The 13,522-nt window shown below is 71.6% G+C and overlaps 1 protein-coding gene across 1 annotated transcript; it reads right to left on the reverse strand.

The window, feature by feature from the left end:
- Positions 1 to 21: 21 nt before the first annotated feature.
- PEAR1 (platelet endothelial aggregation receptor 1) lies at positions 22 to 9,941 on the reverse strand. The gene is made up of 22 exons (XM_062597944.1): positions 9,778 to 9,941; positions 8,294 to 8,386; positions 8,111 to 8,215; positions 7,898 to 7,998; positions 7,719 to 7,811; positions 7,343 to 7,589; positions 6,737 to 6,860; positions 6,523 to 6,659; positions 6,143 to 6,355; positions 5,838 to 6,012; positions 5,022 to 5,142; positions 4,745 to 4,908; positions 4,540 to 4,642; positions 4,310 to 4,456; positions 4,102 to 4,230; positions 3,459 to 3,587; positions 3,149 to 3,364; positions 2,974 to 3,071; positions 2,790 to 2,901; positions 2,495 to 2,563; positions 921 to 1,118; positions 22 to 357 (listed from the first exon to the last, which is right to left on the reverse strand). The coding sequence occupies exons 2-22, from the start codon at positions 8,383 to 8,385 to the stop codon at positions 206 to 208; spliced, it is 2,925 nt and encodes a 974-aa protein (XP_062453928.1). The 5' UTR covers position 8,386; positions 9,778 to 9,941; the 3' UTR covers positions 22 to 205.
- Positions 9,942 to 13,522: the final 3,581 nt, after the last annotated feature.

Genomic DNA, 13,522 nt, shown 5'->3' on the forward strand with positions numbered 1-13,522 from the left:
CTGGTCCCAGCGTGACCCCGGTTCACACAACACCACCAACCACCTTTATTTACAGCCAGCGCCCCGCAATTTGGGGCCAGTCCCGGGGGGCCGAGCCCCGCCACGGCGCCCCGCACCCCCCGTGGCCCGAGGTCCAACATGGGGGGGCCCGTGCCGGGCCCAGCTTCCTCGTCCCCACGGCCCGGCACCCGGACGCCGGGGCCCCTCAGCGGTCCTTCCTCCGCAGCGGCGGGGACGGCGGGTAGTGGCGGACGGGCGGCACGTCGTAGTGGCTGGGGATGTGGCTGTTCTTGGGGGAGTCATAGTGGTTCGGGGTGGCCTCGGTGGAGGTTCCTTCTGCCCCCGCGGGGCAAATCTCTGTGGGGAGAAGAGCAGGCTATAAGGGATGGATCCCCCCGGGGGACGTGCAGCGCCTTGCACCGTGGCCGGGCTTCCTCGGGGACGTGCAGCACATTGCACCGTGGCCAAGGTCCCTCAGGGATATGCAGCACCTTGCACCATGGCCAGGCTCTGCTGGGGACGTGCAGCGCCTTGCACCATGGCCAAGGTGCCCCAGGGACGGGCAGCGCCTTGCACCGTGGCCGGGCTTCCTCGGGGACGTGCAGCACCTTGCACCACGGCCAAGGTCCCTCAGGGATATGCAGCACCTCGCACCATGGCCAGGCTCCCCGGGGACGTGCAGCACCTTGCACCATGGCCAAGGTGCCCCAGGGACGGGCAGCGCCTTGCACCACGGCCAGGCTCCCCCGGGGACGTGCAGCACCTTGCACCGTGGCCAAGGTGCCCGAGGGACGGGCAGCGCCTTGCACCACGGCCAGGCTCCCCCGGGGACGTGCAGCACCTTGCACCGTGGCCAAGGTGCCCCAGGGACGGGCAGCGCCTCGCACCGCGGCCGCGCAGCGCGTCCCTCCCAGCCCTACCTTCCTCGGTGCTGCCGGGCGCCTGCTCGAGGAGCCCGATCTCGGCGTAGGACATCTCCCGCCGGACCGGGGATTTCATCTCCATGTAGCTGCCCTCGGGGGACTTGGCCGTGAGCGTGGGCAGGTCCTTGATGGTGGCGTAAGGGTTCTCGCTGGCCAGGGAGCTGGCGCTGGCGCCCAGGCCCTCGGCCGCGCAGTCTGCGGGCGAGCCGGCGCCGGGCGCGGGTTAGGGGCTGCCCTCGCCGGGGGCGCGGGCCAGAGCCAGCAGCCGCGTCCCAGCTGCGTCCCAGCCCTGTCCCAGCAGTGTCCTGGTCCCAGCACAGCTGTGCCCCAACCTCATCCCAGCCCCAGCTCAGCCCTGTCCCAGCTGTATCCCAGCCCCATCCCAGTCTTGTTCCAATCTCATCCCAGCCCCAGCTCAGCCCTGTCCCAGCTGTATCCCAGCCCCATCCCAGTCTTGTTCCAATCTCATCCCAGCCTCAGCCCAGCCCTGTCCCAGCTGTATCCCAGCCCCATCCCAGTCTTGTTCCAATCTCATCCCAGCCCCAGCTCAGCCCTGTCCCAGCTGTATCCCAGCCCCATCCCAGTCTTGTTCCAATCTCATCCCAGCCTCAGCCCAGCCCTGTCCCAGCTGTATCCCAGCCCCATCCCAGCTGTATCCCAGCCCCATCCCAGTCTTGTCCCAATCTCATCCCAGCCCCAGCCCAGCCCTGTCCCAGCTGTATCCCAGCCCCATCCCAGTCTTGCTCCAATCTCATCCTAGCCTCAGCCCAGCCCTGTCCCAGCTGTATCCCAGCCCCATCCCAGTCTTGTCCCAATCTCATCCCAGCCTCAGCCCAGCCCTGTCCCAGCTGTATCCCAGCCCCATCCCAGTCTTGTCCCAATCTCATCCCAGCCTCAGCCCAGCTCTGTCCCAGCTGTATCCCAGCCCCATCCCAGTCTTGTTCCAATCTCATCCCAGCCTCAGCCCAGCCCTGTCCCAGCTGTATCCCAGCCCCATCCCAGCTGTATCCCAGCCCCATCCCAGTCTTGTCCCAATCTCATCCCAGCCCCAGCCCAGCCCTGTCCCAGCTGTATCCCAGCCCCATCCCAGTCTTGTTCCAATCTCATCCCAGCCCCAGCTCAGCCCTGTCCCAGCTGTATCCCAGCCCCATCCCAGTCTTGCTCCAATCTCATCCTAGCCTCAGCCCAGCCCTGTCCCAGCTGTATCCCAGACTCATCCCAGTCTTGTCCCAATCTCATCCCAGCCCCAGCCCAGCCCTGTCCCAGCTGTATCCCAGCCCCATCCCAGTCTTGTCCCAATCTCATCCCAGCCCCAGCCCAGCCCTGTCCCAGCTGTATCCCAGCCCTGTCCCAGCTGTATCCCAGCCCCGTCCCAGTCTTGTCCCAACCTCATCCAAGCCTTGTCCCAACCATGTCCCAGCCCCATCTTGGTCATATCCCAGCCTCCTCCCAGCCCGGTACCGGCTGTGTCCCAGCCACGGTCCAGCCCTGTCCCAGGCCCACCCCACCCTGTCCCAGCCAGGCCCCCGCGGAGCCGAGCCGCGTCCCAGCCGCGTCCCCCGGCCGCCTGCCTTTGCCGTAGTACTTCCCCAGGCTGCAGGAGTAGCTGTAGCTGTAGCTCCGGTCCAGGTGTCCTGCCCCTGGGAGCCAAGGAGCCGTAGGAGCCAAGGGGCCGGATTTGGGCTCCCTCTCCCAACCTCCAGCCGCCGCGCAACGCTCGGGCCGGGAGCCCGAGTCGGCTGAGCCCCGGCGCCCGAGCCCCGGCACGGGGATGCCCAGCTCCTTCCCAGCTCCAGCAAATCCCCGGGAAAGGCAGGGAGGCACCGGGGCGCCTCTGCCCCGCTCTGCCCCCCAGCTCCCCCTTACCCCTCCGTCCCCGCGCCGCTGCTCCGTGGTGCTTCCAGTCCGGGGGCAGCGTGGCGTTGCCTTCGGCGCCGTGGGGCCTCTCCGCCGCGGCAAAGAGCTGCCCGCCGGGCACCTGCGGCCGGAGCGGGGCCGGGTGAGCCCCGGGGCGCCGCGCCGCGCCGTGCCGCGCCGCGCCGTGCCGTACCTGGCGGGACTCGGCTCCGTCCGGAGCGGGCAGGGTGCACTGGGACAGCGTGTGGTAGCTGGGGTTGGAGTAATAGTGCGCGGGGGCCGGCGGCACGTCTGCGGGAGAAGCCGGCCCGTGAGCCCGGGCGGTGCCGGCCCGTGTCCCCGCCGCCGCCGCCGCCGCCGCCGCTCACCTGGCACCGCGTACGCGGAGGCGTCGGGCCGCCCCGCCGCGTAGGCCACCGCCAGCTGCTGGCTCTCCTTGCCCTTCTGCTGGAGGCGGTAGCAGGTGGCCGCGGCCACCGCGGCCACCAGCGAGGCGACCAGGGCCACCATGCCGAGCACCAGCCCCAGGGAGCTGGAGGCTGCCGGCGGCGCCGGCACCATGGTGTAGGGCTGCTCCGGGCTCGCTGCGTGCCGGAGGGGGAAAGGGGCCATCAGCTGGGGAAGGGGCCCAGGCGTCCGGCGCCTGCTGCTGCCCCCTCCCCACCCAGCCCCGCTCACCAGGCTCGCAGCGGGGCCCGATCCTGCCCGGGGCGCACTGGCACGTCCCGCTGGCCGGGTGGCACGTGGCGTTGGGGGGACACTCGCAGAGCTGGCCGCACTGGAGCCCGAAGGTGCCGGGGGGGCACGCTGCCGGGCACAGCGGGGCGTGGGGCGGGGGCAGGCCCGGGGCCCTATAGCTCCATAGGGCCCGGGGCAGACCCCGATCCACGCGGCCCCGCAGACCTGGGACCGTATGACTCCATACTGCCCGGGGCAGACCCACATCCATACGGCCCCACAGCATCTGGGGCTGATCCAGGACCGTATGGCTCCATACTGCCCAGGGCAGACCCACATCCATACGGCCCCACAGCATCTGGGGCTGATCCAGGACCGTATGGCTCCATACTGTCCAGGGCAGACCCACATCTATACAGCCCCACAGCATCTGGGGCTGATCCAGGACCATATGGCTCCACGGTGCCCAGGGCAGACCCACATCCATACGGCCCCACAGCATCTGGGGCTGATCCAGGACCGTACGGCTCCACGCTGCCCAGGGCAGACCCGGGTCCGTACGGCCCCCCATAGCCGTATGGGCCGTTCCCACCCCCGCGTAGGGGCCGGGCTCGCCGGGGGCAGCCCCGGCGCCCGCACTCACGCCGGGAGCAGTCGCCGCCGGTCCAGCCCGGGGCGCAGCGGCAGGAGCCGTCGGCGGGGTGGCAGGAGGAGTGGTTGGCGCAGGAGCACGCCAGCGCGCACTTCTTCCCGTAGCGTCCCGGCTGGCAGGCTGTGGCGGGGAAGGGTGAAATGAGTTTGCCCGGGCTCAGCCGCCGGCAGAGACCCGCGGCGGCGGCGGCGGCACTCACGGCGCTGGCACGCGGGGCCGCGGTAGCCCGGGGCGCAGGTGCAGGAGCCGTCCTGGGGCGAGCAGGCGGCTCCGTTGCGGCAGGCGCAGGGCTGGCTGCAGTTCTGGCCCCAGAAGCCCGGCTCGCAGCTCCGCTCGCACTGCGGCCCTGCGAGGAGGAAGAGCGACGAAGGCCAAAGGCGGCCCGGAGCGGGACGGTGCCCGTCGCCCCCGTCCCGTCCCCGCTTTTACCTGTCCATCCCGGCAGGCAGCGGCAGGCGCCGGAGACGGGGTCGCAGCCGGCCGCGTGGGCGCAGGAGCATCGCCGGCTGCAGCCGGGGCCGAAGGTGCCGTCCTGGGCGGCCGGGGGGGGGGGGGTCAGCTCTGGGGCAGCCCCCCTGCCCCGGGGCATGCGTCCCCCCTCCCCCCCCCGGGCCCGGCCCAGCACCGCACTCACCGGGCAGGGCTGCCGGCAGCGGGGGCCGCGCCAGCCCGCGGCGCAGCTGCACGTGCCGCTGCGGGGGCTGCAGGCGGCCCCGTGGGCGCACTCGCAGCTCCGGTTGCAGCCGGGACCCCAGGTGCCGGCGGCGCAGGGCTCGGAGCAGTCGGGGCCGCGCCAGCCTGCGGAGCGAGGGCACGGCGGCGCGGTGGGGGTGGCGCGGGTGGCACGCGGCCCCCCCACCCCACCCCGCCGCTGTGCCCCCCACCCCGCTGCCGGCCCGGCGCCCACCCACCTTCCTTGCAGAAGCAGGCGCCGTCGAGCGGGGAGCAGGCCACGGCGTTGCGGCAGGAGCAGCGCCCCGAGCAGCTCGGCCCGAACGTGTCGGCGGGGCACGGCGAGGAGCAGTGCTCGTCCTGGGGGGGGAGGAGGGGGGCACGGGGCTCCTGGTGCTGGAGACAGGCTGGGGGACTCCCAAACCCCTGGCCGCCCAGGGACCCCCGTGTTCCCCTGCCCCGGGGATGCCCAGACCCCCTTGGTCTTCCCATGGATACCCCGACCCCCAAGAAATCCCTGGGGTTACCAGACCCCCACATAACCTCTTGGATGCCCAGACCCCCCCCCCCCAGCTATTCCCCAGGAATGCCTGGACCCATGTGTTCCTCCCATGGGTGCCCAGACCCCCAAGCAACTCTCAGACTCCCAAGGGATGCCCAGAGCTCCCTGCTCCTCCCGTGGGTACCCAGACCCCCAACAACCCCCATGGGTGCCCAGACCCCTATTCTCTTCCTGTGGATATCCAGGCCCCCTGTGCTCCCCCCAGAGATGCTCAGACCTCCAGGGATGCCCTGACTCCTCAGCCATCCCCTGGGGATGCCCGGACCCCCAAGCAACCCCCAGGGATGCCCAGACCCCCATGCAACCCCCAGGGATTCCCAGACCCCACAGCAATGCCCAGACCCGAATGCAACCCCCAGAGACACCCAGACCCCTATGCAACCCCCAGGGATGCTCAGACCCCCAAGGAACCCCCAGGGATGCCCGGACCCCCATGCAATCCCCAGGGCAGCCGTGGCCCATGCCGGGGCGAGGCGGCGGGGCCGGGACGCACCGTGTAGCCGGGGGGGCAGTGGCAGCGCCCCGTGGCCCCGTCGCAGGTGCCCCCGTTGAGGCAGAGGCAGGGCTGCAGGCAGCCGGCGCCGAAGGAGCCCGGCGGGCAGCTCTCGTTGCAGAAGAGCCCGGCCCAGCCCGGGCGGCACAGGCACTCGCCGAGCAGCGGGTGGCAGCTGCGGGGTGGGGGGGGGGACCCCAAGACCAGTCAGGGCCCCCGTGCTCCCAGGCTGCGGCTCCGCGACCCCGCGCCCTGCCCCAGGAGAGGGGACCCAGGCGTCCGGGGGGGAAGGGGGGCTGCCCTACCTCTGGCTGTGCTGGGGGTGGCAGAGGCAGCGGTTCTCGCAGCGGAGGCCGTAGAGCCCGTCCAGGCACCGGCGCTCCTCGCAGCGGCCCCCCTGGAAGCCGGCCTCGCACAGGCAGGCGCCGTCGACGTGGAAGCACTGGCCCCCGTTGGCGCAGTCGCAGCTCTCCCGGCAGTCCTGCCCGTACTTCCCCACGGGGCACCGCTCCCGGCACCTGCACGGGCCGGGGGGCACGTCCCCACGGAGCCACGGCCGGGGGAGCCTCAGCCCCCTGCTCCGGGCTGAGACCGCGCGGCTCGGTGCATGTCAGGCCGGCGCAGGCTACGGTCCAGCAGCACTGGGGCCGGGGGTCCCCGTTGCCCCCAGTCCTGGCCCACTCACTGCTCCCCGGTGAAGCCCGGCGCGCACTGGCACTGCCCGTCGAGGGGGTCGCAGCTCCCGCCGTTGTGGCAGCGGCATTCGCCCCGGCAGCCGGGCCCGAAGCGCCCGGGGGGGCACGGCGTGGAGCAGATCTCCCCCTGAGAAGGGGCGGCAGGGTCAGCGGCGCCGGGGGGGGGGGAGAAGCCGAGGCCGGGGGGCTGCGGGTGGCACCTACCATCCACCCGGGGGGGCAGAGGCAGGTGCTGGAGCCCTGCGGATGGCAGATGCCCCCATGCTGGCAGGGGCAGGCGCTGGCGCAGGACATCCCGTGGGTGCCGTTGGGGCAGGGCACGTCACAGCTGGGGCAGGAGGGTGAGCGGGTGGCCAGGACGCCCGGGGTGCCGGACCCCGGTGCATGTCGGCGGCCGGAGCACCGGCATCCCCGCTCCAGGAATGCTGGACCCCGGTGCATGCCGGCAGCCGGAGCACCGGCATCCCCACTCCAGGAGTGCCGGACCCCGGTGCACGCTGGCAGCCGGAGCACCGGCATCCCTGCTCTGGGGGTGCCGGACCCCGGTGCACACCGGCAGCCGGAGCACCGGCATCCCCACTCCAGGAGTGCTGGACCCCGGTGCACGCCGGCAGCCGGAGCACCGGCATCCCCGCTCCAGGAGTGCTGGACCCCGGTGCACACCGGCAGCCGGAGCACCGGCATCCCCACTCCGGGGGTGCTGGACCCCGGTGCACGCTGGCAGCCGGAGCACCGGCATCCCCGCTCCGGGGGTGCCGGACCCCGGTGCATGCCAGCGGCCGGAGGGATCCCCGTGGGGCCGGTACTCACGCGGGGCCGGCGAGCTCCGGCGGGCAGAGGCAGGCGCCGGTGGAGGCGTTGCAGGCGGCGCCGGCGTGGCAGGCGCAGGGCAGGCGGCAGCCGGGGCCGTAGGCGCCCGGCGGGCAGGGCTGGCGGCACAGCGGGTCGGCGTAGCCCGGCGGGCAGGCGCAGGCCCCGCTCAGCGGGTCGCAGGGGGCCCCGTGGTGGCAGGCGCAGCGGTGCTCGCAGCCACGGCCCCACCGCTGCTCCTCGCACTCTGTGCGGGGACAGAGCCGCCTTCGCATCCCCCCGCCGTCATCGACAGCGGGGACCTGCCACGGCCAGGGGGGCCCAGGCGTCCGGGCTGCCCCAGCCTCCCCCCCCACCTTGCAGAAGCCCCACTCACGGCTGGAGCAGTCGGCGCCTCGCCAGCCCGGCTCGCACTGGCAGCGGTCGGGAGCCACGCAGCGGCCGTGGACGCACTCGTGGGTGCAGCGGGCTGCGGGCACACGGCCGGGGAGGGCGCTGAGGCCGGGCGGCGGGGGGGTCCGCACCCCCCAGCCCACCCCCTGCGCCCCCACTCACGGACGCAGGCATCCTGGCTCTCGTAGTAGCCGAGGCAGCACTGGTACCGCCGCCGGTAGTCGGTCCGCACCGCCTGCCGGTACGCTGTCCGGTAGGCGATCCTGCCGGGGGTTGGGGGGGGACACGAGCAGCCTGAGCACCCCGCTCCAGCCCCGCCGTATCCGTGGGGCCGCAGGAGGCCGCTGCAGCTGGGGGTCTGGGGGGGGGTCTCACTTTTGCTGTGGGCAGGACTGGGGGAGCCCCAGCGCCCCGGTGCAGGGCTCCGCAGAGAGCACGACGTGGGGCTTGGCGTAGGACTCCTTCACCGCCACCGTGAAGCTGCCGGGGGGGGGAGGCAGCGTGGGGGGCAGGTCCCGCAGGACGCCTGGGCCCCCCCAGCCCTGTCCCCAGCCCTACCTCTCCCAGTAGCTGCAGACGTTGGGGTCGCTGGGGTGCAGAGCGGCCAGCAGGCAGGCGTGCAGCGCCAGCGCCGCGGCCCGCAGCACCATCCTGCGCGGGGAGAGCTGCCGTCAGCACCCGCCGCCCCCGGTGCGGGGCCCGGCTTCACCGCGGAGCAGCCCCCAGCCCGGCCTGGCCAAGCCACGGCCGCTCCCCCTGCACCGACGCGTGCCAAAGGGAAACCGAGGCACGGCCCGGTCTGCAGGTCGTCGGGGCCGGCTGCTCCCCCGCGGGGCAGGGGCCGGGCCAAGCCGCCTCCGCAGCCGGCTCCTTCGCACGGCATCGGATAAATGCTCCGGGCCAGATCGCAGTCCCCTAATTGCATCCAGCTGGGGCGAGCAGGCAGCCCCGGGGCAGCGACGGTCCCTGCCCCTCTGCCCCGGCACGGCTCAGCCCCAAAACGCGGCTGCTCCCGGGGTGGGACACCGCGGCTCGGCTCCTCGCGAGCCGGGAGAGGAGACCCTGGGAATCATCCCCTGCCCCAGGGTGCCGCGGGACACAGGGGCTGCTGCGAGCAGGAAACGGCCCCGGAGCATCCCGGGGAAATGCGGGAATGTGGGAAAGCGCTGCCCTCCTCTCCCCCGGCCGCCCCCTCGGCTCGGCCCGGCCCCGGCTGCTCGCTCCGGCTGCTCCCTTCCCAGCTGCTCCAACGTGCAGGAATATGCCTTGGACGGATGCCCCGGCGCCTCAAAATGTTATTTATTTGCAGTCACAGCTCCTGGATCCGCCGTGCTCTTGCTCAACGGCGTGATGGATGCTCCTCGCCGGGGCTGCCAGCAGCACCAGGCGGGCGGGGGGGAGGGGGTCAGCCCAGGAGCCCGGACTCCTGGGCCCCAGCACGGGGGCTTTTGCAATACCCAGCAAGAGGCGTGAGGTCCTGCCGGGACCATGTTTACGGCTCTCCAGTAAATACACGTGTGAAGGAGGAGGAAACAGAGGCTTCCTGATTCCCGCAGCTGGATTTACCGCTGCTTCCTCCCGGCCAGGCCGGACCCCCCTTCCCGGCGCTCGCCCCGAGTGACCCCTCCTGCACCCGCAACTGCAAACAGTTTTTTTTCCTAATGGAAAAACTGTTGAGGCACAAAATTTCCCGGCAGCTCCCGGAACCTCCATTCGCTGCGGAAAAGGCTTGCTCAGAGGCAAGGGCACGGGCCGCGCGCGGGGGTCCAGGACCCCCCGGGAGCCCCGTGAACCCCCGACGCCGGCAGTGTGTGTGGGGGGTTTTGGGGGGGGGGAACAGCAGGGTCCCCGTCCCCTGCCCCAGCAGCAGGAGCTGCACTGCCGGCAGGAAAAGCCAGGAGCGGCGGAAACCCGCGCAGCGCAGCCCGCCCCCCCGGCCCGGCCCGGCCCGGCTCTGCCCGGCCCGGCCCGGCCCGGCCGCCGCAGCGGAGCGGCCCCGCGCCCGCCCCGCGCCCGCCGGCACCGCCGCCGCCGCCACTCACCTCGCCGCGGGGCGCCCCGCCGCCCGGCCCGGGCTCCGAGGAGGCGCAGCGCGGCCGTCGGAAGGGGAGGGAGGGCCGGAGCCGATGTCAGGAAGTTTGGACGAGGAGATGACTGCGGAAAAGCGATTTAAAAAAAAAAGCTCTCTCTCTTTTTTTTTTTCCTTTTTTTTTTTTTTTTTTTTTTTTTTCTTTTTTTCCCCCTCCTTTCTCTCTTTTCTGGCGAGGAACCAGCAGGTTTGGAACAACATCGCCGGGGCCTGCTGGCAGGCGGCTCCGGGCTGGGAAGGGGCCCCGCGGCGCGGCGCGGCGCGGCGCTGCCCGGCCCGGCCCCCCGACGGCGCCCCGCGGGCGAGCGCGCTGCTCCGCAGCGGGGCCGGCGCCCCGCGGCCGCCCGCCCGCCCCGTCGAGGGACCCCCGCGCCGCTGCCGGCGAGGAGCCGCCCGCGGAGCGGAGCCGGCGCTGGGCCCCGGGGCGCAGCCCGGCTGCCGCCCGGCCCCGGCTCCCTCCCGCCGCCGCCGTCGAGGGAAGAAGCGCGGCCGAAGCTTCCTCCGGCTTCACAGCAACATCTGCCGGCAGCGCGGAGCAGAGCCCGGGGCCTCGGGACTGCCCCTGCGCCGGGGATCCCCGGCACCCCGCCCTCCCTCCCGGGATCCCCGAGCACATCTCCCTCCCTCCCGGGATCCCCGGGCACACATCCCTCCATCCTGGGATCCCCGGCACCTCGCCCTCCCTCCCGGGATCCCTTGGCACACATCCCTCCATCCCGGGATCCCCGGGCACACATCCCTCCATCCCAGGATCCCCTGGCACCTTGCCCTCCCTCCCGGGATCCCTTGGCACACATTGCCCCCTATCCTGGGATCACCAGGCACACTTTGCCCTCCATCCTGGGATCACTGGGCACATATTGCTTTCCACCTGGGATCCCTTGGCACACATCGCCCCCCATCCTGGGATCCCCGGGCACATGTTCCCTTCCATCCCGGGATCCCTTTGCACACGTCACCCTCCATCCTAGAATCCCGGGGCACATGTTCTCCTCCATCCCAGGATCTCTTGGCACATGTTCGCCTCCACCCTGGGATCTCTTGGCACACATCACCCCTGCATCCCAGGATGCTCACAGCCCCCTACACAGAACTCCTGGCCATGGAGGTCCCCTACACCCCAGGATCCCTGACTGTGCACCATCCCAGGATCCTCACCCCTCCATCCCAAAATCCTGGGCACATATCACCCCTGCATCCCAGGATCCCTGGCCATAGATCTCCCCTCTAACACTGAACCCACGGTCATGTATCACCCCTCCATCCCGGGATCCCCAGGCAGGTACCAGCCCCCTCCCGGGATCCCGGGCCAAGCAGCTCAGCACCGCTGCATCGTGTCCCTCCACCACCCTCCCCCCCGGTTGTACCCAGCTGCCCCACGTTCCCAGCGAGCACGTACATTAGCCGGCCTCAAGTGATGTCAAGGCGCCGTTAATTGCCTCTCCTCGTTACACTAATAGCTCTAATCACTCATAACGATTTTCACGTCCCAGGGTGGCTGTGCAGCACCCCCCCCCCCCGCCCCATGCTCCATTAGGAGTGAGCCCGCTTGCAGCCCGGGATCTGCTGCGGCTGCCCCGAGTGCCTCAAAACGGCTTTTCCCGGAGCCCCGTGGCACGGCGCTGGGCCCCGAGGCCTCCCCGGCCCGGGGGGGGGGGACGAGATGGGGCCAGGCACCCAGCAGACCTCCCCCACCACTAAGGCATCCGTCAGAGCCGCTGGGAAATATTGCTCAGGGATGCTTCAGCGGAGATGCCTTTGCAGCCCCACTGAGCCCCACAGGGCCGCATTAGGGGGTGTGTGGGGTCTGGGCAGCGCTGAGCCCCCAGTGCTGGGCATGTGCTGCTCTGCCCTGCAGAAGAGTTGGGGTTTGCAGCAAAAAAAGGGAGAAATCAAGCCGCCACGGCCAGCCAGCGTGGCAGACTCCCGGCTTCGCCAGCCGCCCCACAGCACGGCCGTGCACTTGGCTTGTAGGATGCCCCCGAGGTCTCCACGCGCCTCAGCCCCTCTCCGCGCTGGGTCTCCCCTGCACCTCTCCATCTCCTGGCTCTGTTCGAGATGGGGAACAAACCCCCAAAACAGCACGAAATCTCTGCCGGGGGTGGCAGGGGGTCGCTGACAGCCCCCCGGGAGCAGAGCTGGCCCTGGCAGGACCCGAACCTGCGGCACGGAGAGTGGCTCAGCCCCCCCCCCCCGCAGCGCTGCTGGGGGGAGCCGGGATGGGCATCCCGGGGATCCCTCCGGCCCCAGGGATGCTCCAAGCAGTGGGAGAGAAGTGGCCTGGAACGAGCCCCAGGGAGGCCGGGGGAAATCGCCTGGCCCGAGCCCTCGTTAACCCTCATTAACGGGGCCTCTCCCCAGCCCGGCCCCCCGGTGCCGCTGAGGCCACCGGCAGCATTTCCAGGGAGCGGAGCCGTTAATTACCTCCCTGCCAGAGTCCATTACAGCTCCCCCCGGAGCCGGTGAAATGGAGAAACTGCAGGGTGGGGATAAAATCGATCAGGGCTGAACCCTCCGGGGAGCGGGGCTGGAAGGGAGCCGGCTCGCTTAACCCTGCCGCCCCCGCGGCGAGCTCACCGCGGCCTCCCCGCGGGGGAAACCGAGGCACGGACGGCTCCGGTGCCCCACGGAGCCGCCCCACCACGCCGAAACCCACCCGCTCCCTGCAGCACCAGGGCCTTGGGGGCCACTCGCGGCCCCCTCGGCAGCTCCCGGCCACGCGGTCCAGGTCCCCGGGGCCCGCGGGCCACCTGGCTCCCCGGCCGAGCCACGGGAGCCGGCGAGCGGCCGCGGCTTCCCATCCGGAGGGAGCGGTATTGACCGAGGAGGCAATTTGCAGCGCGGCGCTGGAAAAGCTCAAAGTTGTAATCTTGTTCCTTCCTCAAATTAGATAAGAGGGAAAAGCCCATAAATCAGCGCGGGCAGCGATTAGAGAAAGCCCAAGGAAGCAGGGCACTCGCGGGCCGTGCCGAGCGCCACCGCGGCCGGGGAGCCCCAGCCCTCCCCGGCGCCACGGCGGAGCCTGGGGACGCGGCGGGGACGAGCCCCCCGTGCTGCAAAGCCTGGAGATGGGCAGGGCTGCAAGGAGCCCCCCGTTTCCCTGGGGGGCCGCCCGGTGCCCCCCTCCCCGGCCTGGGGACCCAGAGCCGTCCCTGCTGCAGGGCTGGTAATGGCCCGGGGATGGATTGCAAGCTGGGACGCCGGGGACGGCTCCGGTTTCCTGCCGCTCTGGCCGGCAGCCCCCCGGCACCCTGCCCCGGCCGCGGCTCCCTGCCGGCAGCGTGCCTCAGTTTCCCCCGCGGCCCGGCGCCCGCTTTGCTCCCCACATGCGGGACGCGGTGGGCAGCGGAGGACCTGCCAGGGCCCGGCCTGCGCTGCCTAATTAGCCAGATGAAATCAGTTCAGCTCCATTACAGTCAGATCCAGGTCTCAAACATTACCAAGGCGGCCGGGGAGCCCTGGGAAGGATGATTAAGTGGCTGCTACAGGGCATCCGATAACCCCTCGGATCCGCTGATGGTGCCCGGGGAGGGGGCGGCTTCTCCCTTTGCTTGGGGCCATTTTCCCCGTTTGCTGCTTCTGCGGGGAAGAGCGAGAGCGTCGCCGGGACGCCCGGGCTGCCTGCCCCGCCGCAGCGCCGTCCCGGCAGCGCCGACCGGCCCCGATCCCTCTCCGGGGCGGGACGGGGCCGGCCCTCG

The sequence above is a fragment of the Rhea pennata genome, chromosome 31 (assembly GCF_028389875.1).
Source record: "Rhea pennata isolate bPtePen1 chromosome 31, bPtePen1.pri, whole genome shotgun sequence".
Lineage (NCBI taxonomy): Eukaryota > Metazoa > Chordata > Aves > Rheiformes > Rheidae > Rhea > Rhea pennata.

Excerpts from the sequence above, each read along its gene's own strand:
- PEAR1 (XM_062597944.1), bottom strand. The coding sequence starts at position 8,385 with ATGGTGCTGCGGGCCGCGGCGCTGGCGCTGCACGCCTGCCTGCTGGCC. Across the intron at positions 3,588-4,101 it reads CGGCGGCGACTGCTCCCGGC|CGTGCCCCCCCGGCACCTTC; the intron begins GTGAGTGCGGGC and ends TGTGCCCGGCAG. Across the intron at positions 2,564-2,789 it reads AGCGGCGCGGGGACGGAGGG|GGGCAGGACACCTGGACCGG; the intron begins GTAAGGGGGAGC and ends CTTGGCTCCCAG.